This window comes from Clupea harengus, chromosome 4 (genome assembly GCF_900700415.2).
Source record: "Clupea harengus chromosome 4, Ch_v2.0.2, whole genome shotgun sequence".
In the NCBI taxonomy this organism is placed as follows: domain Eukaryota; kingdom Metazoa; phylum Chordata; class Actinopteri; order Clupeiformes; family Clupeidae; genus Clupea; species Clupea harengus.
In genome coordinates this window covers 19285353-19309958 of record NC_045155.1, presented here as the reverse complement: position 1 = coordinate 19309958, position 24606 = coordinate 19285353, and the positions used below count along the sequence as shown (strand labels likewise).

The window sequence follows — 24606 nt, the reverse complement described above, 5'->3', positions numbered from 1 at the left end:
CCTTCGGCGTCTCCGTGAGGGAGCACCCCAGGGCTGGCAGTCAGGGGATGGGCACTTTAAGAGGATTCCAGTCCCTGTTTTTTCCTTTGGCTGGGAGAGATGGAGCTGCAGCTTGTGCTGTGAAGCGCAACGTCTTCCCACATCCAGGAGAAGTACAGGAGGAGAGCAGCAGCGAGAGCAGCTGTACACTAGAGCTCCTCTCTCACGGTTCACCCAATGGAGATCTAAGCTGTGAGAGCAAGAGTTCATGTACAGTATGACCTGGAGTGATGAGTGAGTGAGTGAGTGTTTGTGTGTGTGTGTGTGTGAGATCTGGTTAACGTGTGTTTTTACAGACCTTCCTAGACAGGGTTGTGTTTTCAGAGTGTCAGGCCACTCTTCTGGGACACTGGAGGTGTGTGTGTGTGTGTGTGTGTGTGTGTGGGGGGGGGGGGGGGGGGGGGGGGGCTACTGTAGGAGATGGGATAACAATATTACAATATTATTGTGGATGCTGTCTAATCACATTGATCTCTCCCTCTTGGGCTCTCTCCATCTCTCTCTCCCTCATTCCCTTTTTCATCCTTTCATCTTTTGCTCTGGCTCTCACACACTCAGTCCCATCTCTTTGACCAACCATCTCTCCATCTGTCTCTCAAATTCAAATGAGGCCATACCAAAATGGCCACAAGAAAACCATCCCTCTCTCTCTCTCTCACACACACACACACACCCACCCACACATATTCATACAAGCCCTAGAGTCCTGTCCCTACGTCATACCTTACAGTAGAGACCAGGCAGAGTCCCATGTGGTCACCATTACATGGCAACCACATAGGAGAAGTCATGACCCCATATTCTTTTAATCACACACACACACACACACACACACACACACACACACACACACACACACACTTCAAAACATCTTCTGTACACACACACTCCAAAAATGCCCAACCCTAAAAATCAATCCATAATGAGACAATGAGGATCTCAGAGACGCTGCAGAGACCATGACATCATTTCATCAACAGGCATTAGTGTCCCTTAAAGCATCCAGCAGTGCACCACACCACACCACACCACACCCACCCAAGGCATTAGTGTCCCTTAAAGCATCCAGCAGTGCTCCACACCACACCACACCCACCCAAACGTGGCAAGGGGGAAAAGAAGCGGTAAGGGGGCACGGGGTGGCAGGAGCAGAGGAGAGGAGAGGGGGGGGGGGGGTAAGGAAAGCGAGATTGAGAGCCAATAAGCTGGCAGGCCTTGGCAGCTCGGGGCAAGGGGGGAGGGGGCGGTACACACCTTTGCGTTAATATAGGGGTCAAACGGCCCACAGCGTTTGAACTCTCTGTGGTCTACAGAGCTCTAGGATGGGAAGGAGAAGATGGAGATGAACATCAGGCAATGAGTTGGTCACACACACACACACACACACAAAACACACAGGTAACAAGATGCTTGTGGGTGAAATTCAAATGTCTAGATGAAAAAAAGAGATGCGTTAATGAACATGAGATAAGGCACAGCACTGAGAGAAATGACACAAAATGAGGTGAGCTGGCGAGAGCTTAGCAGGAGGAGGTTAAAAAGCCAATGTGACCTGCATCCAGTGACGCTGAATGCATTCAGGTTTTAAAGCAAAGGTTTCTTCTTTAAACATCTTTAAATGGCCTTTGATTGATGTCAGCGTCATAATCATCTCAAATGATTAAGTCTCGTAGTCACTTCATTTTAGGCCATTTCCATCAAAACTACAGCAATAAAGGCATAACACAGTCGAAGGCTGGGTGTTAAAAGTGTAATCATCCCGGAGGCATGGCTAAACACAGGCTGTAAACAAAAACAAAAAGAAAAACAACATGGCACAAATCATACACAAACTCAGGAGGACACACACAGACCAAAATCATAACACACGTGACATAACGAGCACTAGCTGCAGGCATTTCAAGGCATGAAGAGTATTAGCGGCATTCGGCCACACTGCAGCTGGAGTTAAACCACATGGTGTTGGGTTTGGTAAGAGGGCATGCCATATCTTGCTTTTGTGTTTGGTTTGCTTATTTTGTTCTAGTGGCAGCTCACGTTGCGGTTGCTTTTGTTCCCGAAACCCAGCGTGGCCAAAAAAAAAAGTCAGTGGGAGGGGGGGGGTGTGGCGTAACCGATGATTGTCTAGTTATTTCCCTTTTCGTCTGAATGAGCGCTCAAATGCTCAGACACAGCAGCGGACACAGAGCTAAGGGGGGGCGGGGGAGGTGGAGGGTTTGTGGCTGGGACAGGATGAACGTTTCTGGTCTGCGTGCAATGTTGCTAGCATCTGATCTCCTGCATCTGAACGCGCTTTGTTTTTCACTGATTCAAACATACAAACACACTGATTCAAACACACACACACACACACACACACGATTTGCCATCTGGTGAAATGTGCTTAAATTCTTTCAGCACCCCTCGTTTGACATGTGCTTGTGAGGGAACTTGGGTGGCCAATGAAGGTCTGAGAGCACATGGGTGGCTGGGGGGCGCTGTGGTCCTATAATGTAGACCACCATTCAAACAAAGGGATTTCCAGGACATATGATTAATGAGCACATCAGGGCAGGACTGGCAAACTGCACAAAGGTAATGGAAATTAGGACTTGACTTGCGGGAAGACACCTGCTGCGAACACGTGTGTGTGTGTGTGTGTGTGTGTGTGTGTCTGTATGTAGGGCAGAAGGACGGACAAAGAGGTCGGGTAAGTAAGGGAGGCACCAGATTCAGAGGAGTCAAACCTGTTCGTTGAGCTTGGGATGCGAGGGGCCCTGGTGGATGAGCAGTCGGACGATGCGCTGGTCCCCCTTCCAGGCGGCCAGGTGCAGCGGGTAGCAGCCTTTGTTGTCGGCCATGTTGGTGAGGGCCTCGTTGCGCAGTAGCAGCTCCACCACCTCGCTGCGCTCAGACACACGGGGGGAGAAAAAACGAGACAGATGATAGGAGGGCATCTAATAAAAACAACAACAACTACCACAGCAACAACGCTGCAATCTCAAAGAGCAGGAGGAGCGCCCCTCTGGGTTCATTAAGTAGTAGCTCTCCCAAGCAGTTTTGGGGTCACCCCTCTGGATTGGCTAATTAGCACAATTAATGAAGCAGGAGGTTAAAGTAATGAGTGAGAATCACATATGCTTCAGTGCATGATTGGGGCACAAACACACCATTAGTCTCCAAAGGACCTCCAGTATTAGCACACTGATGTGCTTAGGATAGCTTGACTGGTCGCTTGCTTCTGCATCAGAGTGCAGAGCATTGACTCTAAAGCACCTCTGATTGATATGCTTCAGCCTGGGGTAAATGACGGGAGGGAAGGATCAAATGGACTTCATACAATGGCATCCAATTCTATGTGCCCTTAATGCTAAACTAAACTCCATTCAGTCCTGGTCTTTTAACAGTAATAAATTACTTTCTGTGCTCGCAGAGTGGAATTCTTTTAAATGTTCCAATTAGCAGAGCTAATTTATTTGAACATGTGGGTAGGAGACCTGTGGAGAACATTCTAAAGAAAGGAACCAGTGCTGTTCTGGCGGGCTGCAACCGGTTCTAGAGTCAGGCACTATCTGGTTTGGGTGGGAGAACTGCACTGTATAAACATGCCACTTTCAGATTAGATCTGGGTTCCAGATCTGGGGACTGTCTAGGTTTTCCCTCTGCACAGTTAGCTTGCCAGAGGATCTTGTTTTGTTTTAACACACAGGTCTGGAATAGGCCTGGTAAAAGGCATGCCGTCTTGGCATCATCTGTGCGGTGTGAATGACAACATAGGCTGACTGTGCCACCCACGCATGCAGGTACGCACGGCCAATCTGTAGACAAGAGGAGGAGAGAGTAGACCAACCTGTGTCCATTGAGTGCAGCATGGTGAAGGGGAGTGTATCCAGTGCTGTCCACACAGTTCACATTGGGGACCCTCCAGATACTGCAAACACATGCAAACAACACATCGTCAGACACGTGGACACACAGAGCAGCACAAAACAACACAACATCATCAGACACGTGGACACACAGAGCAGCACAAAACAACACAACATCAGACACGTGGACACACACAGAGCAGCACAAAACAACACAACATCAGACACGTGGACACACAGAGCAGCACAACACAACACAACATCAGACACGTGGACACACAGAGCAGCACAACACAACATCATCAGACACGTGGACACACACAGAGCAGCACAACACAAAACAACACAACATCATCAGACACGTGGACACACACAGAGCAGCACAAAACAACACAACATCATCAGACACGTGGACACACACAGAGCAGCACAACACAAAATCATCAGACACGTGGACACACACAGAGCAGCACAAAACAAAACAACACAACATCATAATACACGTGGACACACACAGAGCAGCACAACACAAAACAACATCGTCAGACACGTGGACACACACAGGGCAGCACAAAACAAATCGGGCAGGTGACCAGGTAAGAATGACTCGTGAGTGAGCGCTGGCTGCCTTGGCGGGGCACACCCATTGCACACTGAGTGAGACGTGAGCCAGGTTAGACCTGGAGCCCATGCCAGACAGACTCTAAGCTCATTACAGCTGAGTCATGGTAAGAGGGGCTGCGTTAACAACAAGGCTCTTCGGCTGGCCAACGTGTCAGTCTGTGTTTCCCTTCCTCTATTTTTAAAAGCCTTAGCTTAGCATCCCATGTCAAGGCATACACTGACTTTGTGTTTAGTTTGGGGACCTGTGAAAGCTGTTGCAAACTCTGCAGCCTGAAGCTATCGCACAGAAGGGGGAGGGTTACGTGTTACCCAACATTAATTCTGGTGAACTTGCCTTGCATTCGACATTAGATTTGACTCGTCTTTGAGGGCCTATGTGAACCGCCTCAGTCAGGCCTGGGTGAGAAGTCTGTGGTTTCTATAAGTACAGTCCATGTCTGAAGAACTCAAGAGACCTGAATGTTTGTATCATTTTGACCTTAGCTAATCAGTAGACCTGCTGAACTGGTGACTCAGGAGAACACAGTGCCTGACTGTATGAAATGGTTTCATGGGTGCCTGGTGTCTGTGCTGAACTCAGACTCGGGGGTGGGGGGGGAGAGGTGCGTCAGTCCCAGGAGGAATGCACCAGGAGGAGCTCCCTATCATAAAGAACACTGAGCGAGCGGTGAGGAATGAGGAAGCTCATGGAGGGTACACACACACACACACACACACACACACACACACAGAGACAAATACCCAGACCAGCACGCAAACCTTTTGTCAATCATTACTGTGCAGTATACTATATGCACCCTGAGACGATACTTCCTGCTGTGTGGTTGGGATGTCTGTTAAAAGCATCTTTAAAGTGTCATGTGGCTGGTTCTGCAACCCCTGCGGTGTCCACTGCTCTGGCATACATAACCAGAGGCCGACGCATACTTGGTTGGGTAGTGTTGGTAGCCTCTGGCCCTCGGAGCCATTCAGACAGAGCCAGCATACTGAAACACAGCCGCGGGCCCCATGCACATGACACAAAAACATCACGCAGAGAAGCACTGTCAGCCCAGTCTGAAAAGAGCCATGAAACTACACGACAATCTTTTTTTTTTTTTTATTACAGGCAAAAACCAAAACAGAGAAAAGCGCTGCTGTATTCTCACTGCTGTTGCAACATTGCCGGAGAGGAGAGGAGAAAGGAGGAAATGAGAAAAGACAGGAGAGGAGAGGAGAAAGGAGAGGTGAGGAGAAACATCAGTGACCGGGACGCGGCATTATAAATCTGCTCCAGCGAATGCTCCGAGCGCCCGAAGGATAAATATAGCCCCTGCTGCACTCATTCACTTAAGCTCCACTCTCCGCATCTCCTAGTCAAGATCATTTGCTTCTGTTAATCTGCGAGAGGGTACAGTAATTAAATGGCACACAAGGAGGCTCCCTGAGCCGGAGGCAGCAGCAGCAGCAGCAGCACATGAGGCTGCAGGGCAGCAGAGGAGCTTTACTGCACCCCGCGCCTGCTTTGGAACAGCCACAGCGAGAGAGAGAGAGAGAGAGAGAGAGAGAGAGAGAGAGAGAGAGAGAGAGAGAGAGAGAGCGAGCGAGAGAAAGAGAGAGGGAGAGTGAATGCATCCTAAATAAATCATGTGAGTCAGATGGGCTCCACTTGAGGGGTGCATATCCAAGGCTTTTCCACTGATATGATACCATTTCCATTCTTAGGGCACCGCCTCTAAATCAGCCACCACCAGTCCCTCAGTCTGCAGCGCTAGGACACAATGCGCTTGATGTGTAGCCCAACTACCCAAACATGTGTGACTTTACAGTTTAATTAGTAGTCTGATCAAAATAGATTTTGGTATAAGTGGTGATTACATCTGAAACTGAGGTCCATTAAGACATTAACAATATAAAACAGAATTCAACTTTATTGATTTCTTCATTACCAATAGATATGGACTCAAAGCACTTTACAGAGGCCAAGGCCTGAACCCCCCAGACCAGAGTGTGCATTTTGATTTGGTCCCAGATCAGACACTCCTTTAATGAGACTGTGCTCTTGCTGCAACGTTGCTGTAACGGCAACAGAAACAAGAGGACACATCCAGCGGCGTGCACACGGGCACAGCACACACACACGGGCACCACACACACACGCACACATCACAGCCATGTTTTCATCCTGCATGACATCATGACTCATCTCTGAAATGCCTCCTGCTTGTCACGTTCAGCAGGGTGACATCATCCACATCCGGGGGGGGGGGGGGGGGGGGGGGGGGTTCATGACATGAGAAGAGAGGAGGGGAAAGGAGGAGACAGCCAGGCGACAAGACGCTCCTTTCAGAGCGGCACGCCAGCGCTACTTTGATGTGGTCCTCTTGTTTCTGTTGCAGCAAGAGCACAGTCTCATTAAAGGAGTGTCTGTCAACCCAGCTCTCCCTTCTTGGCTTGAAAAGAAACAGAGGTGAGCCAACCTCTCATCACGGTCATGAAGGTCTCAGTCTGAAAGCTCCACAGCAGTCAGTCAATCTGCAGGGCCAAGATACTGGGCTTTCTCCATGGCTACGGTGGCACAGTGGGTGCTTTCTGGCAGGGTAGGAGGTACAAAGCCTGGGGGGGGGGGGGCTTTTTCAAATCAGCGCACAAGGCAACCCCACCACCACCACCTCCACTACCCCTGCTAACAGTCTGGAATAGGCACTCAAGCAGATCTCCCTACGCAACACCGGAAAAATGCCCAGCGTCTTTTCAGCACAGCGCCACGCCATGCCAAAGCCTGAGCTGCCTGGCACTGCGACACGGAGCTGAGTGGAGCTGCACCACTTCCAGCTTCAGGCCCACTGAACACATCAGGGGCTAAAAGCAAAGCAGCAAAAACAAACACAGGCCGCCAGTAGCTGGCCCAGATTAAAATAATAAAAGAGAGAGAGAGAGAGAGAGAGAGAGAGAGAGAGAGTTTGTGTATGTGTGTGAGAGAGAAGGAGAGAGTGTGTGGGGGGGGGGGGGGGGTTACATAACAGCTTACTGCTGAATGCATTCCCACATCAAAACTCCCATCATGCCGTTGTTATGCATTCAAAAAAATTGGACATGGACATTTTCCAAAAACGGGAAGGGAAGAGGCATTATGGAAATTGAGCGGAAAGGGATGAATGCGATCATTTTTGGTGTGTGTGTGTGTGTGTGTGGTGGGGGGGGTGAACTGAAAAGAACAGGAAACAGCAGACACAAGTAAGACGAACACAATTAACATGCAAAGCTGTCTTCCTGCTGTGTGTGTGTGTGTGTGTGTGTGTGTGTGTGTGTGTGTGTGTGTGTGCGCGTGTGTGTGTCTGTGGGTGTGTGTTATGCTCCTCTCTTCACCTCCACACCATCTCTCTTCAGCAGCATTGCTGGAGCTCAAGGGCATGAGTCAGTGCTCTCCCCCCAATCCACCTCATCCTCTTAGGGAGGGAGATGCGCTGATGACTGGACAAAAGAATGGCTTTAAGGAAATGGGGAGAGACGATGATGTGGGGAGGGAGGAGAAGGCTGAGTGGGGAGGCGTTGGGAGAAGGTGTCGGTGGGTGTTGGAGATGGAGGAGGCAGGAGGCCCCTGTGTGCTTGGGAACTGATTTAAGAACTCTGGCGGCGTGAAAGGAGAAGCTAATCCTTCATTTCCCTGAGGGGATATCGGCTTGATGAGGCTGGAGTTTGAAAGAGATTCGCCGGCTGTAATTTTGGTGGCGCCTAAAGCTCGGGAGGGTGAGAGCGAGACAAGAGGAGAGAGGGAAGAACAGGCTGAGAGTGAAGGAGAGACAGAAAGAGAAAGAAAGTGAGAGAGAGAGAGAGAGAGGGCAGGGGGAGGAGGAGGAGGAGGAGAGGTAGCTGGAAATTACGTAAGTGAATGAGTGAGAAAAGACAAAAGTGAGAGAAGAGACTGAGTAAGAGAGTTTCAGTTTGAGTTTGTGTGCCTGTGTGTGAAGCCGATAACGACAGAGAGAGAGAGCACTGATAATTCAATCTCCTCACTTCCTCATTTTCAGTGTGCAGGCAGACCATGGAACCTCTCCTCCTCAGCACCATCTAGGATGTCCTCCCGACCCCCTCCACTCCTCAGCACCATCTAGGATGTCCTCCCGACCCCCTCTTCTCCTTCACTTTGTTTTTATCCGCTGCGACTTCATTCATTTTCCCCATAACCCTTCAAACAGAGCCCAGATCTACCTGACCAGCAATCTTCTTCAGACTAGATTATTACAACATGGAGACCCACACAGGTGCCTGGCTACACTCATAGAGAAGTATGAACGGCATGAGCAGTTGTATTTCTCCATGATATCCAGACAAAAACACAGCATTGCTCAGTGTGGGCTCTGTGATGTTAACAAACACATGACCACATGTTCAGAAAGAAAACGGAAGCTCCACAGACAAGCCACACCCCAGGGGGGTGTTCCTGTTACGCGATCTGTCCAACAGAATAAGCACCAATAAAGGAAGTGCTTTAAGGAAAAACAGAGGACAAATGAACAGCAAACACACCACACACACACACACACACACACACACACACACACGAACTCAAAAACCAGGGCAGGAGCTGGAGGGAAGTAAAAGCAGGTGAGAGCGTGGGCCTGGTGTCAGACAGATTTGTCCACGAGCCAATTAGCACTCTGGCCACACAGCGAGGGATTAGGCGGGCCCTGGGGCTCCCTGCCCAGTGGTGTCTGGCACACGTTGGCCACTGCCAGGGCAATTGGGTTTAATTAAGCATACGAGGACAGGGTGCCGGGAGCAGATGCAATGCTGGCACAGACGGGCTTATTGGTATTCAGCAGCACCCGCCCATCCCACCGATGTGGGCCTCGCCTCGCCTCGCCTTTGTCTCAGTGGCGTCCCCAAAAGCGCATTACCTGCCAACATCTCACCCGCGACGGATTACAAGACAATGAAATCAGATCAGGTCATCCAGCATGTGGGGCTGAGGGACATCCCTGACAGATGTATCGCTGGACTTCAACACTTAAATGAAATGAGATTAAAAAAACAACAACAAAAAAACAATACTCAACTCACTTCAACTCATTCACTGAGAAACAATGAAGTGATTCAAAATCAACCACATGATACTGAACAAATGGTAGGCATGGCGTTTCAGTAAAACACTGGATCATGAATGAATACAAAAAAACCTTTATGCAAGCCTATGACGGCTTTCTGATTATAAATCGTCTTTGATCCACTGTTACGAATCACTGTCTGCAGCAATAAATGGTTCATAGCCAATAAAGCAGGCAGTTTTAGGAGGTTTTAAAATGAGAAAAAACGCATCTAGCGACTTAAAAAGAGTGACCCTACACACCGAACGGTCCCACCATCAGAACTCACTCGTAAGAGATGCTCCCTTTGTTTTTGGAAAGCAGAATGTATGGTATGTGAACCAACACCCATGAACGCCTGTGTCCCTGGCAGCATCTGTGCCGGGGCAGGAGGCTTTATGGCTTTAAACAGCTCACACACACACACACACCATGTGCACTTAGAGCTACGCATACTAACTGTAAAATGAGAAACCACTCCAGCACCATGTTCATTTGCATTAGAATTAGCATTAGCATTAGCCATGCTCCAGTCAGGAAGAGCATACAGAGAATGGGGTTGGGTATCAGCTTTACTGACAAAAGCAATTTGTTTGTGCATTTGTTTACTACGCTATTACATTATTCTGCAGGGTTCTTACAGCTTTATGGCAAGTTAGATTTAAGAATTTTTAAAACTTTTTTTTAATTAATGAAATTTGGAATGAAATTTAAGACCAACTTTACCATAACTAAATTGAAGGGGGGAAAAAAAACAATTTTGATTTTCACTAGTAGACAAGCAGACTCATTTGTTTGGTTTTTGTAGTTGGGTTGAGGCTCTCATCAAACATTTAAACAAACTTGCTGATATAGGCGGTCTTGTCATCATGCAAAAGTGTGGCCAATCTCAGAGTCAGGCCCAAAATACTGACTTCAGTTTTCCCCTCTCACTGGCTTTAATCTTCTTACTGACTGCATACAGTTTGAGATGCCATTGCATACATACATGCCATTGCATACAGAATTTGCATCAAATGTTGCTCCCTTTTTCTCCAAGCACCCCTTTGGTGATTATGGCCAAACAACACAATTTGAACTTCATGTGTTCATAGCACTTATTTCCAAAAGGACCCTGGCTTATCTAGATTTTGCTGCACACTATATCAGACACTGAGGCCCTGATTTACGAAGATGTAAATTCAAGCGTAGGCTAGTAGTTTGCTCACGTTGGAGAAGGCAAATGGAAACATGGACAAAACAGCTAGAAAAAAAAACAGCCACAGAACTGTGCGGAGATCGATTTTTAGACTGGGGTCTAAACGGTTCTCATATGTGCATCAATGAAATCTGACGAAACACAATGCTCAATGCTGGTAGTACAGTAGCCTAAGAGTTATCCACCCTCTTACATCTTTTTTGGATTCTGATTAAATAGCTCTGCTTCTTTTCTGCCTACTTCTTACATGTGTGCAATGTAGCTAGAGTGCTTTGAACGGTCTCTTGAAAGGTGTTATGTCTGAATAATCTCTGGCATTTTGAACAGGTTCACTTTGGTGAAGAAAAAAAATAAAATCACTCTCTCCATCGCCACTGGTTTCTCTGAAGTCTGCGTACATGAAATAGAGCTATGACTATAGATGTTTCCACTCACACAGTTTAATATATGCCCATGGTTCACTATCACCGTTCACTATTATTAGCCTACCTTGAACCTTGAAATTACCTTCAGGTTTGATCAGGAAAGTTTGACAGGTGAATGAAAAATACAGTCTGAAACACTTCCTGCACAAAATACACAATGCCTTGTATACATTGCCCGGTACTGGTTTCAGCCATACCGCAAAATCTTGGTTGAATAGTCTGTTTTCATTGAATTTGCACTTCCCCATGTAGTCGCTAGCTATCAGACAGCGCATCTGCTCGGGGCTTGCCGGTGTCTTGCCACAAACAAAATGTGAGCATTGATGTTAGCGCTATTCTGATCTGCATGATGTTAGTGCGACAGGAATCAGTTAATTATTAAAAAAATAGATGTTACCAATTATTTTCAAGCTTGTTCAAATCGAGGTGTCCGAAAACAATTCATACAATCCTACAATCCTATGCCAGAGCGACGCCTTTTAAGACTTTTTAAGGATCCGTGGGAGTCCTGTTCTTTCCTCTAGTCACAGAACCAACAGTAGTCTTCCCTGTTGTGCACACCTTCATCCATTATTTCATTTTCTCTATTTAATTCATTTTTTTCACATATAACATCTGTTTATGTTATGTTATGTTGAAGTCTACTGAACCATCAAAGATTTCATGCGGTTTAATCGAAGTCACTCCAACAAAACGCGTTAGACGGACACACACACACACACACACACACACACACACACACACACACACACACACACACACACACACACACACACACACACACACACACACACACACACACACACACACACACACACACACACACACACACACACAATCCCCACAGACACACATGATCCAGATCTCCCATCTGAAAATAGCCTCAAACTTTTGTCTGCTCCAGTTTTTTTTTTTTTTGGGTGATTTCCTCCAAAAGTGGCACAGTCCAAGATAACCAACTGTCAGTGAATATTTTAGGAAAACTCTCATTTGGGCCCATGCAAAGTCAAATGTGTGACATGTCCTCAAAGTCACATCCTCGCGTGACTCATAAAACATACCCACATGGGACGGCAGTAATAACTAGACACATGTGTGGTGACTAAGCTCCTTGTACAGCAGCACAGCAAGACCTTTGCAAAGTTGCTTCAATGGCCCAGTGAGACCTACTGAAGAGCAAAACTAAACTTAAATCAGGTCACACATGATCTGCCACAACCACACCTGAAACTAGGTGTAGCCTCAGATCTGCAGAGCTCAGTTTCCTCTCGTCTCAGAGACACCGCAGACACCACATCACACATTGGGCCTTGTGAAGAAAGCCCTACACGAACAAGTTTATTTGAAGTTTGTTGTTCGTATCCACTATTTGTTCTTATTTTGTCAATACCCACTGATTCACCAGTGTTTTTACTTTTGCATTTCTCTTAAATAAGAGAACATTTTACGAGTGGTAGGCAGCACTGTTACAAAGATAAGAAGAAGAAAAATCTCTTTTCACAGTCCACAAATTGTTTGTCCAATGCAAGGAAACAGAAGTTTGAAATTTGAGGAACATAAAACGCCACGTGAATGTCATATAATCAAATCGACACACACGTTTTTAAAGTTTATTTAACAGGATGTCAATTACACTTGCCCTCATATGATGTTTAGGGGGCCTTAGCATTACCTATGCTAACACAAAAGCCGCCACGCCCCTCTAATTTATGATCCTGTGGGATTCAGCCTTTAGCAGGCCAGGGTAACAGCAGATTTGGATGGCTAAACACATCTTGAGCATCTGGAGCAGGGGCAGAAATCCCACAGGGGATAGAGACGTCCGGACCCCCCCCCATATATCACTGTAAACAGAACTGTGTAAATTCTATAATATTAATACAAGTGTACTAAGATTACCTACTGATGCAAAACAAAACTGTAGACAATAATGCATTTTTAAGTTTCAGAACATTCAACCCCCCTGCCACTACCTTGCCCCAGCACTAAGAGGGCTAAGGAGAGAGGGGCCGAGATGGATCATTAGTGTTGTTGGTGGTCCACTTTCAGTAAGTAGGCTACTTTGGGAAGGATAGCTTAGTTCAAACAAAGGGAATGTCAGAAATGTCAGTACTTCTACCACTCAATATAATAAAACATGCTTCAAATCTTAACCAGTCTACATTGTGTTCAGAGCTTTGTTTGTCAGCTAGCTAGCGGTATATTCTTTGAGCTTCGTCATGGCCCAAGGTCTTTAATGCTTTTTCTTCTGGCCTCGGAAGACTCCTTATAACATAGGTAACTTTACAGGGGGGAGTGTCTCCTAATGCTTGAAAGGTGTGCATTTTAACAATGTTATGGTAAAAAAAAAAACATCTGGACTAAATTTGTATACACTCTCCCGTGAATATCTTGCATCACTGGCAGCAGTACTTGACCTGCTACTCTTTATGCCCCTCTATCTTGAAAAGGACGCTATGAGATTTCCACCCCACGATTTAGCCCCGTGTCTTTGAGAACTACTAAATGAGTACATTCTATGATTGAAAAAGGAAGATGATTTAGTCTTTGAGAACTACTAAATGAGTACATTCTATGACTGAAAAAGGAAGACGATTTAGCCTCGTGTCTTTGAGAACCACTAAATGAGTACATTCTATGACTGAAAAAGGAAGACGATTTAGCCTTGTGTCTTTGAGAACCACTAAATGAGTACATTCTATGACTGAAAAAGGAAGATGTGAGTGGAACATCTTGCTGCATCCCAATGCAGGCTGAGAGCAACATCTTGCAGAGAGCCTTAACTGTTTTCTCTGTGAAGCCATTAAGCCCAATATCCTTTTTTACCCAACAAATAAAACACGTTTGAAGTTTGTTAGAGAGGGTTGTTTTTTCCCCCTCGCATTCCAAATGTTTGGCAGTGAAATCAGCAGGTGGGCAAGAGACTGCTAGAGACAGCAGTGTCAGCCTGAATCTCAAAGTGAGAGACAGAAAAAAAAAGGAGAGAAAACAGAGACTGACATGCAGAAAGAGAGAGAGAAGGAGCAAGCGAGAGAGGGACAGAAAAAAGAGAGAAGTTTGGAGGAAGTCTTGGAGGCTGACCCCTCACTATGAGTCTCAGAGAGACACAAACATACTTACTCAGACAAAACACAGCAGCAGAAGCTCTGGCCTGACCGACTGGAACATCCAACAAACGCGTTTCTGTTTGCTGGTGTCACACAGCTTCTGCTGTGCACAGAGTCAGGAGGGTCAAGCAAACAAGCCTCAGAGCCATTTCCTGGGAGGTGGCCATTTTTCTGCTGGAGAACAGGCCTCCTTGTGCCAAAGTGAAAGCCTTGTCCCGAGTTTTTCACACAGCAACAACAGAGGCGAGATAAAAATATCAGTGTTTGCCCAAGGAAGTAATGTGTCAGTGTTTTTTCTGAGTTAAGATTAGTTTCTATTTCAGACTACTACACGCATGAGGAAGGAGACCACAAATGAATTTAACGACCTTCACCACTGTGACAAGACTGGAAAAACAAGGCTGTGACTATGCTACTGAAGTAGTTTTGATAGACAGGGAAATAACAGAACAATAAAAAGATGGTTCAATCATGTCTCCCAGCAGGACAGATTCCACAGACATCAGGCACTCAGAAAAAGGCTAACTGCGCTCGCTGATTTTTAATGGCATCAGCATCTGTTGTAAAGACATCCCTGAACAACAATCTGACACCTTCAATTCACATTCATAATAGCAAAAGTCTCATTGGCCAAAGCCTCAATCAATCTCTTTTTACTGTGATAGAATTAATCTCATCAATGTCATATCAAAAAAATATCAAAAAATAAATGTATATTCTTCAACTAAATCAAACTATAAAACTCCTCTGGCAAATGAGTACCATGAGCCGAATGTATTGAACTGTGTGTTCATTTTCTCAAGACTTCACAAATGGAAGGCATATAGGTGCTGAAGGACAAGGCCCAATATCACTGACAACATTTCAAAACTTTTCAAAGACTTTCCATGACTTTCCTTTATTTACACTTCCATGACCTTTCACAAAGTTGCCTAGTTTCCCTCACGAGTTGGGCCTAATTATTGAAGGAAAATTAAACAACCGCTTCTTTTTCCTAATAGGCTAGTTAGGCTACATCAATCCAAATGGAAACTGTATCATGCTACAAAACACAACATTCTCAATGGAAAGTACAATAACATCATTCATTTCATTAGACCTACATACGACAGTTTTCCAAACTTTCAATGAACGTAAACCTCCCCAGGTATCCAAGCAGTCTCAAGGAAGGGACGATAAGCAAAGCCCACTTTTTCAACTTTGTTCAACTAGGACACTAGTCTGTGTCACAGATTTCCAGTGGAAATAATAGGGGTGGGGAAAAAAAATCGATTTTTCGATTTCTCTCGATTCTCTCTAGAACGATTCTGTCTCGATTCAGAAAAGTTCATAATCGATTTTTTAATTAAAAAAAAAAAAAATTTTTTTTTTTTTTTTTTTTTTTTTACACATTCATTTTGTGTTGAAATGCAAGCTGCATCGATTATTGCATTGTTCATTGAAAGTCATAATTGTGACAAGGGAAAGCTTTTTCTCTAATAAAAAATAGAGAAGGTAATTCATCTGTTGATTTTCTTTAATTATCAAACACAAAGTAGGAAGTGATTTGAGACTCTGAGTCGCAAACTCAGATGTTTTAAAAATCGACATGCATCGATAATCGTTTTATCGGTTTAGAATTGATAATCGATAATCGGTTTAGAATCGATAATTGGTGTAGAATCGATAATCGGTTTAGAATCGAATCGTTGACCACTGAATCGGAATCGAATCGAATCGTGAGGTGCCAAGAGATTCCCACCCCTAGGAAATAATGTAGTAATCAAAAACGGAATAGTCCATCAGTAGCAGTATGAGAATGATCATTTTGAAAGAGTATATAAGATGGCCCATAAAAAGTCCAAAGGATGCTACATTGTAGAAATTTAATGTAGTAAATAATAACAAACCATTTCTAACGGACCAAACCTCTGTCCTCAGGAGACCTCCTTCATGGTCCATGCAACTGAACAATACAGCCATTGCCTCAAGACTGAAATACTGAAATAGACTGCTGTCCCAGTTCACTGTGTAAAATGGCAAATATAAACTGCAGGTTTGGACATAATGGAGACAGGCCACATACAAGTTATTTTAATATGAATGTAGCAGAATGTAGCCAGTGGACAGACAGCGGAGAAATATACACTCATTCACACACACACGACAAAACAAGAAACTAAAGTTGAAACGAAAGCCTCAGCCAATAATGCCTAACTTTGCAGACTAACCATTTAAATACATTACACGTACACACACACACAACTTCACCAAATTAAATAACCTCCTTGCCAATACAAGTGACGGTGCACTACAGATAGAACTGCTATGATCATGCATGGTGCCATCTTAGCATAATCAGTCCAATCTGGGCATCCTTTCAGTTGTGGTCACAGGTTAAGTGGGACTACCATCTGCCTGTCTGCAGTGTCAGCTCAGCCCCGTCTGCCTCAGAATCACACACACACACCAGCTTTTTAGTAATGCTGACGTCACGAACAGGAAACACCTGGCCTGAACCCTCTTCACAGAGCCCATACCACAGAACCTCCATGAGGTTCTCCAAGATACTGACGTTGGCACTTCTAAAAGGAGCTCTCGTCAACTCCGGAGGCAGAAAATGTACCGTCCGTCATTTGCTTGCAGAAGAAAGGTTTACTTTGGATGATAACGAGCAGTCTGCAGTTTTCTGTGTGCGTCTGGTTTTTTCGTGGGCCACCTTGTGAAACTGATTAGCCCTGCAACTTCCCTCAGTGGTAAATACAGGGAGACATTAACTGTGTTAATGCTGATTAGACAGAATATAATAAGGGCGCACATCAGAGTTCATATGCTAACATCTTCCACATGGCCCCATCTGCACCGTGGGGGCTCGGAGGTTGTTTCACTTCCCTTCTTAGTCTAAAGGCCTATTAATAACTGCAACTGTAAATCAACATTCGGAAGTGGGGAAGATAGACTAGAAAGATCAAACCATTTCCAAATCTGCATCCTGTTTCCCTGAAAAATAAGCTCGCTTTGGGGAGTCAGGGCAAGCAGAAGAGTCTCCCGCTTTTAGAGAGTGACTCCACATGCTCCGCTTCACGCATTCCTTTGCTAATTTCTGTAAAGTTAGCCATCACTTTCTGACAGTAATGCACTTCCTTTACACCCAGGCCCAGCCATACTTACCAGACAACCACGCTAGCTTTGCCTGGGCCTCTCAATTTGGGGTCACAGGAAGTGCCAGAGACTACCTCTTCCTGTGGACCTCATTGACAAAAAAGAAAATTGAGACAGGGCCCCCTTGAGCCCTGTTCAGAATGGAGAGAAACTTCCAGGCAAACTTCCATCTTTATCGCCTCAGTGTTCTGCAGGCACTGAGGGACCTCAACGTAGGTAGAGTTAGGTACGGACAGGTCAAACATACTTCTCTACTCTGTCCTTCATCAAACAATATGCCCATGGAGAGACTACTAAAAATGCTGAAGAAGGTAGTGTGTCTGAGGGAATGACAGCAGTTCTACTATGAAATGTTGTGTCTCTGTTTTGTTTTGGTCCCAAAAGCATGCCTCAAGCTGTGGATCAACCATGCTGGAACGCGAGACATTCCAGAATATGAAGCACTCCCCTTGCCTAGCTCGATTATTGCACGCCCTGACATGTTCCACATTCCTTCACTGACAGTTAAGAATCCAGCATGAGAACACCGCAGCCAACCTGCTCATAGTTTCACAAGCTCTCTGAAGGTTTTCTGCTGCTGGTGATGGTGGAAGTTATGATGAAACTCATGCTCCAATATTAAACCTCATAGGGCTTTGAGATTGAATGTGTGTGTGTGTGTGTGTGTGTGTGTGTGTGTGTGTGTAATAAATGCAGGCCCTTCACCTTTATATGTCACTGCTTGACCAGGTTATGACATTTTCTTGACGATACACATGGTGCTCAGAGCCAAATGCACACTCGGTAAACAGTGTTATCCCAGCACAGTGAGACACATGGGTTACCTCTGCTCAAGTTTCAACCTCAGATGAACCACCAACAAAGCTCCTTAAGCTTCCAACACTGTGGGAATGTGTCCATTCCACTCTCACTGGCAGTCTGCTTCCATGACTCAGGACACAGCACAGAGGGTAACACTACAAAATGACCAATCCAAGGTTGTTGTCTTCGCATACCTACTCAACAGTCTGTGGCTAAGGCTTTCCTATCAGTGGGAATCTCTGCAACTCCGGCAAAGTCAAAGGTCTGTCAGCTGCCCCTGCCTGACACTGCAGTTACTGAAGAAGCAACACAGTAGAGAAGCGTGTCAAATATATTCGGTTTCTGTTCCATTTTTAAACACACACACACACACACTGGGAAGATGACAAACGACTGTGAGAGTTCAGTACGGTCAACCACTCTCCACACTTACTCCAGCCACAGGCAGCCAACGGTACATTCAATCTGTTGATGGCTTTGCCTATAACGTTGGAGACTAATAGATCCCCATAGACCAGAGGCTGCCACAATCGCACTGAGCATACAGTAGTAACAAAGCAGTGTGAATCACACAAGACATAAAGACCAGGTAGTTGTATCGCCCCCAGGCTCCCCACCAGACAAGCTGTCCGTGCTATATGGAAATTAGAGGCAGTGAATAAATAGCCGAACTGCTATGGCAATCCACATCAATACTAGAAAAAGGGTATTGACATTTTGATTACACACGCTACATCAAGTGTCACATACAATAGCAACAGCCCCCACAGGCCACTTTGCTGTAAACACACATGCCAATAACTCTGAATGGGGCAGATATGGGCATGAGGTCTGCACTAACAGTGGCACTACGAGAGTGAGAGTTAAAACAGACAACTGGAGCTTAATTTTTTCCTCCGTTGTGTGTTGTTTTTTCTCAGTCTTAGCCCCCACAACCCCAATCCACTGGTGTGCCGAGACCATCATCCGTTTATTTATCCCCGACACATGCTAGTCTCATCATTATCGCTGTGGAGGGAAGCCAGCATTGATCTTCCTCGGCCAGGCTGAGAGCAATAAACCCACTGATACAATGGACACTTCAGTCAGCCGCTGGCTCTGTAAAGCAGAGAAGGAGGAAACCCGTCTTGACTGCATGACATCCCTGAATTGGATATCCGATTAAGAGGGTTTAATGTAATTAGTTTGAAAACTGGGCAGTCTGGCATGGGCAGTCCAGTGATGCATCACCTTTCAGCTCACAGCAGTGTAAACTATAGCTTCGGTCTCGAGTGTTGGGCAGTGTCTGGACACAAGCACTCGAAGATACCTAACGGATGTTTGGTCGGGTCCCAGAAATCAGTGGTTTTGAAGAAATATTTTTTATATATATATATATATATATATATATATATATATATGAAGACATGAGTATCAACCCTAACTCCATGCCATGAGCATACGATGCCAGGAGTTTTAGTATGTAATGCATTCTGCATACAATATTACGGCAGGCATGTCCACAACCATTCAATGTACAATCCCTGCCAATTCTTGTCATGTTTTATTTGTTGCCGTCATGGTTATGCACCACATAACGCCATGACTGCTATACTTAACAATAGTCAATTCATGTTGTATCAATCATGGTCGAGCGTAGTGCATTTCAGATGAAGTACACAAGACACGGTTAATGAATGAGGAGGTATCCTCAGGGGGGTTCAAAAGGCTAGCGTAGATCGATTCGTTCGTTGTCTGGGTGAAGTTGTCACCCGAGGTTAAACTGTGAGAATCTGTTAAGCACAAAACAGAGGGCATATACTTTTGAAGGCACTGACATAGATCGCATTCATTGAGACGCCTGGCATGAAACCACAAGACACAAAAGGGGAGATATCATAACCCATTTTACTGACAGCTTGTGCCTGGTTTCTGTTAAATTAAGACTTAAGAGTTCCTTGGGCCCCTTTAGCCGTAAATCTACACCATCAGCTCAGATGATAAAAGCTAGCTACCGTTTTCTCTTTTTCCTGCACCCAGCCCGGGAATCCAGTTGTTCATTGAAGGGCTTATTAACGTAGTAGTAGAATGGGTAAGGGAAGTATTGGAGCATTTCCGCAAACGGTTCATTTTATAACAAAAAAAAAGCGTTTACCAATTCACACAAATGTGTCGAGTAGAGTGAATCACTGGAGCAGTGAGCGATTAATGGTGGAGTTTTTCCAGTTTTACCCAGTACAAGACTCATCTCGAACAAAGAGGGATTGCATCGCGCGTGTATTGCTACACTGGCCACTGTTATTAAACATGGCAGGCTCCAACAACCGAATGTATAGTAGTTAAAATAAATCCTTGGGAAATATTTGGAGAGCGCGACTCTATATACATCGCCCTCTCCAGAAACTCGTGATTTATAGAATAAGACCAGGTTACAAAGGCGTTCACGTTAACATTAGCAGGCTGGGCATACCAGATCATGGCAGCATGTCTAATTTGTAATACAGCTTTCCTGCTTTAATAAAATCATTTGCACATTTAAGTTCATAAGGGGGTAAAACTGATCACAACACAGGGATGTCATATATGCAGCGCTTTGCCCTGCCGCCCCCATAGGTCGGAACCGCTCGCTCAATTCACTCTTGCCCTTCGCCTTGTCTTGTTGGCTTCTGTTTTTCCATACCTGAGTAAATTGGAGAGATGGCTAGAAGAACTGTGACCACCGCTGCTGCTGCTTCCCGCGGTTCCCGAGGATCCGCCACCGATCCCTGTGGACTGTCGTTTCCCTGACAAAAGCTTCTCAACGGCGGCAAGATTCCCAATGCGCGCCGCCTCAAGGAGTTCCTGCTCCTTCCCCATCTCAAATCGAGAAGGGCGAGGGGGAGAAAGGGATTTGAAACGGGAGCAAATTCCTTTGCGCTCCTGTCAAGCCAAATCTATTCTTTCGCTTACTCGTACAGACGGTAAAAAAAATGCTTCCCTCCACAGCTGGCTCCGTTTCCCCAGCTGCGCCGTTCTCCGGGATTCACACTCCTCTTTCGGCTCCGGGGAAAGTTTCTTTCAGCACCACCGGACAAACTTCCTTCGACCGTCTCTGACACGTCACTTCCTAGAAACAGCCATCTCGACATGACGTCGTTTAGTGATAATTTTGCGTAACCACCTATTTATCATGGTTAAGGCAAAGATTTTACATGGCGAAGGGGGGTCCACGCATTTCTCATCTGTGAGTTCTGCAAAACACTCCAAGTTGAATTATATTGTTTAATATACCCTACTCCTGAATGTAGATTCATGTGTGATATCAACGCTCCTTTGCAGAATAGTAGACAAAGCTATTAGTTGAGCAAGTCTAATTGCATTTGTCTTTATCTTTTTTGCACTAGAATTCCCACTGGGTATAACTGCATGAACATTAATTAGCACTAGACCTGATAGATGCACTACATGGTCAGATCAACATTCAATGTGTTATCTATGCTTATCACTTGAACAATCAAATAAACAAAAATGGGATCAATGGGGGAAACTCCTGTATTTTCCCTCCATTTGTATGCTTATAGTTTTACACGGAGAAGAACCTCTAAATAGCCCGAGGTATATGCAAATGGTAAGAGAGAATTACAGTATACTTTTTACAAAAAAAAAATCAATATTATCAATACATTTAGGATGCTATTCATCCTTTCTGTCAGTATAGGAATTTTCTGTAGCTGCTGTCCTACAAACCGGAAAAGGAAGTGTGCTCAAGGCTCGATACATCAACAGAGTGCAAGGTAGCTAGTTAGTGTCAGAGCTAAGTGTTTGATTTGGCTAGCTAGCTTTCTCGTAAATGTGGTTTTGTTAACGTTATATTGGTGCCCATCACTACCTTCGGATACGCGCAGGTGAATACAATTTAGTAATAATAAGTAAGCTATCTGTAGATGTTCGCTGGAAAGTAAGAAGCTATTGACGTACATCTAGCTGGGTATGATAGCTAACTACGGTTAACTGCCTCCAGTATAGACTATTACCACCAAAATGCAACCAATAACGTTATTGCTTAACCTATATTATGTGAAGTATACTGCTATGCAGTGCGGTTATGCATCTGCTTCGCTGTCTGCTCTAAGTGTTGTATATCTAGATACCTTGAAATCTACTCGTTTTTTGGAGATCGTTATCTCTTGCTGTGTTGATACTTAACTAGCGTTAACTGTTAGCTAGCTAAAATTGACTTATTACGCTAAACTCAGCATGTTCTATGTGGATTCGGGCAGTTTTGATAATACAGTATATTTTACATACATACAACTTTCCCCCAGAATTAACAGACTAGGGGGTCGGAGCACTTGACAAGTCCCCAGCTAGTATGGCTGACCCGGCTAGAGTGAAACCGATATCCGAGGAGTCCCAGGAAAACGAAGTTGGTGACAAAGAAAGCGAAGCATCTGCGGAATCCTCCTCCCATCAGTCACACAAAGACGACGACAAAACGGTCCGTTAGTATTTTCACAGATAATTCGTTGTTATTTTGTTGATTCATTCATGTCTCCCTTTGTTAAACATATTCAGAGGCGGGTGTGCAAAATAAGGAATTACAAAAAGTAATGGACTAGATACTGTCTATCTTGCTTGGCTGTCCACAATTTCTTAGTAATAGTCATCCTGTTAATCATCTTACCATCAGAGCTTGTCTTTGTCAATAAGGACGTCTGGTTAACTGCGAGTTTTGAAGTTTTGTGCTGAAGAGCAGACCACTTAACAGAACTTGTTGTCCCTGTTCTGCTTGTGCAGTAATCATTTAATATGCAAAGTATGAAGTGAAGTATTTCAAATTTGCCCTCACAGTATCTTGTATTGCAGCAAATCAATTTGTCGGTACTTATTTTCTGTTGCCTCAGGAACATGGCAAGGAGTCCAATGCCGGGGGGGATGAGGATGAGGGATCGTCAGGTCTGGACCCCTCAGCCGCTAAGAAGTTGAAGGTTGATCCAGAAAAGAAGAAGGAGAAACGGCAGAAAGTAGATGAAGATGAGATCCAAAAGATGCAGTAAGGTTTTTTTAGTTTAAAAAAAAAAAAAAAATGAATCAACTGTGTCTTGCTTTTGTTGTTAATTTGAAAAGTGGTGCGGCAAAAACTTAATTGATGCACAATTACTTAATGTATGTCTTTCATCAGGGTTCTGGTCTCCTCGTTCTCTGAGGAACAGCTTAATCGTTACGAGATGTACAGACGCTCCGCATTTCCCAAAGCTGCTATTAAAAGGGTGAGTTACTTCGTTATGATAATTAGGTAACTGCTTTTGATTGATTATTTTCAATGGTGCAGCATCCCTCTTAATGTTCTTGTGCTTGGTTTTAGCTTATCCAGTCCATTACCGGAACCTCTGTCTCACAAAACGTGGTCATTGCCATGTCGGGTATTTCAAAAGTGTTTGCTGGGGAAATTGTTGAAGAAGGTAGGCAGAACCTATACATTCATAGTGTCTTCATGTTCTTTTGATTCCCTCTCTCTCTCTTCAAACTAACTAAAGACCTTAACGTGTTTGTTCCCCTGCTGTCCCTCTGGTGGGTGGCTGTAGCGCTGGACGTGTGTGATAAGTGGGGAGAGACGCCGCCCCTGCAGCCCAAGCACATGAGAGAAGCAGTGAGGAGGCTGAAGAGCAAAGAGCAGATCCCCAACACCAAGCACAAACGCATCCTCTTCCACTGAGCCCCCCACCAGGGGCAATCCAAGCTCTGCTGCAGGAGCGGAGTGAAGAAGAGCTCATGATTTTAAGGTTGGGGACGGATGAGGTTGAGGAGAACGGCAGGCTGAGAATCTCTGCAAGCAGTGAGTGATGTATATTGTTGTTTTCGTTCATAATTGTACTTATTATGAACGTGCTCAAACGTAAAATCTGTTTGTTTATAGTGTATTCAATCCTGTTTACTCGCTGTCTGCCATGTTTGTGCTGATAGATGTTATTACACATCTCCTATCTAAATCATCCACTGCTGTTGTATATACTGAGACTTTTTCAAGTATTTAGTTGTATCATTTACTCTTTTTATTTTATTTGTATTAATGAATTAAATCTAGTGTGCCATTTCTTGTCCTTTGTTCAGTATGCATTGTAAAACTGAGAGACATGAATTTTCTTAAAAAGGTAGCTGTGAATGTGTACCGAACAACAAATGAAAATGAGACTCGCACTTACAGGCGATCGGCTGTGCGAGGTGGCCGCCCATTTCATGATGTAGATAAGTCCCAAACCAATGTCTGAAACAGTTGATTATACATTAGCAATTGACTTTGCAAGGTTCAGGAGTAGACTAATGGATTGTTATTTACAAAAATGCAATTTTTTTTTAACATCAAAACAAGCATTGCTTCATCACAGTACAATCATATAA

The 24606-nt window shown here is 44.9% G+C and overlaps 2 protein-coding genes across 11 annotated transcripts in view; one reads left to right on the top strand and one right to left on the bottom strand.

Annotated features, from left to right (window-relative positions):
* Positions 1 to 21425, bottom strand: part of LOC105894207 (ankyrin repeat and SAM domain-containing protein 1A) — a 97720-nt gene extending 76295 nt beyond the window's left edge. For 4 of the 8 annotated variants that reach the window (XR_004163577.2, XM_031566594.1, XM_031566591.2 and 1 more), the window contains exons 1-4: positions 20909 to 21424; positions 3869 to 3949; positions 2766 to 2922; positions 1294 to 1356 (exon numbers count right to left, since the gene is read on the bottom strand). Coding sequence is in view for 7 of the 8 variants with exons in the window: in XM_031566594.1 (XP_031422454.1) it covers positions 1294 to 1356; positions 2766 to 2922; positions 3869 to 3949; positions 20909 to 21084 (477 nt within the window). In the remaining variant the exon portion in view is untranslated. Of the gene's footprint in view, positions 1 to 1293; positions 1357 to 2765; positions 2923 to 3868; positions 3950 to 20908 lie in introns of all 8 variants that reach the window. The other 4 variants (XM_031566593.2, XM_031566595.2, XM_031566596.2 and 1 more) reach the window with 4 other exon arrangements.
* Positions 21426 to 21953: 528 nt separating this feature from the next.
* taf11 (TAF11 RNA polymerase II, TATA box binding protein (TBP)-associated factor) lies at positions 21954 to 24299 on the top strand. Of its 3 annotated transcripts, none has more exons than XM_012820745.3 (6): positions 21954 to 22112; positions 22533 to 22705; positions 23112 to 23260; positions 23390 to 23477; positions 23573 to 23669; positions 23793 to 24299. In XM_012820745.3, exons 2-6 carry the CDS (start codon positions 22580 to 22582, stop codon positions 23921 to 23923), a joined length of 591 nt encoding a protein of 196 aa, XP_012676199.1. In that variant the 5' UTR covers positions 21954 to 22112; positions 22533 to 22579; the 3' UTR covers positions 23924 to 24299. The 3 variants fall into 3 exon arrangements, with proteins under 3 accessions (XP_012676199.1, XP_031422460.1, XP_031422461.1); XM_031566600.2 differs by having other exon boundaries at positions 21956 to 22195; XM_031566601.2 differs by having other exon boundaries at positions 21980 to 22001.
* The last annotated feature ends 307 nt before the right edge of the window (positions 24300 to 24606 follow it).

Bases quoted from the DNA above. Each gene is read 5' to 3' on its own strand.
- taf11 (XM_012820745.3), top strand. From the start codon at position 22,580: ATGGCTGACCCGGCTAGAGTGAAACCGATATCCGAGGAGTCCCAGGAA. The intron at 23,261-23,389 runs GTAAGGTTTTTT...GTCTTTCATCAG, and splicing joins GATGAGATCCAAAAGATGCA to GGTTCTGGTCTCCTCGTTCT. The intron at 23,478-23,572 runs GTGAGTTACTTC...GCTTGGTTTTAG, and splicing joins CCAAAGCTGCTATTAAAAGG to CTTATCCAGTCCATTACCGG.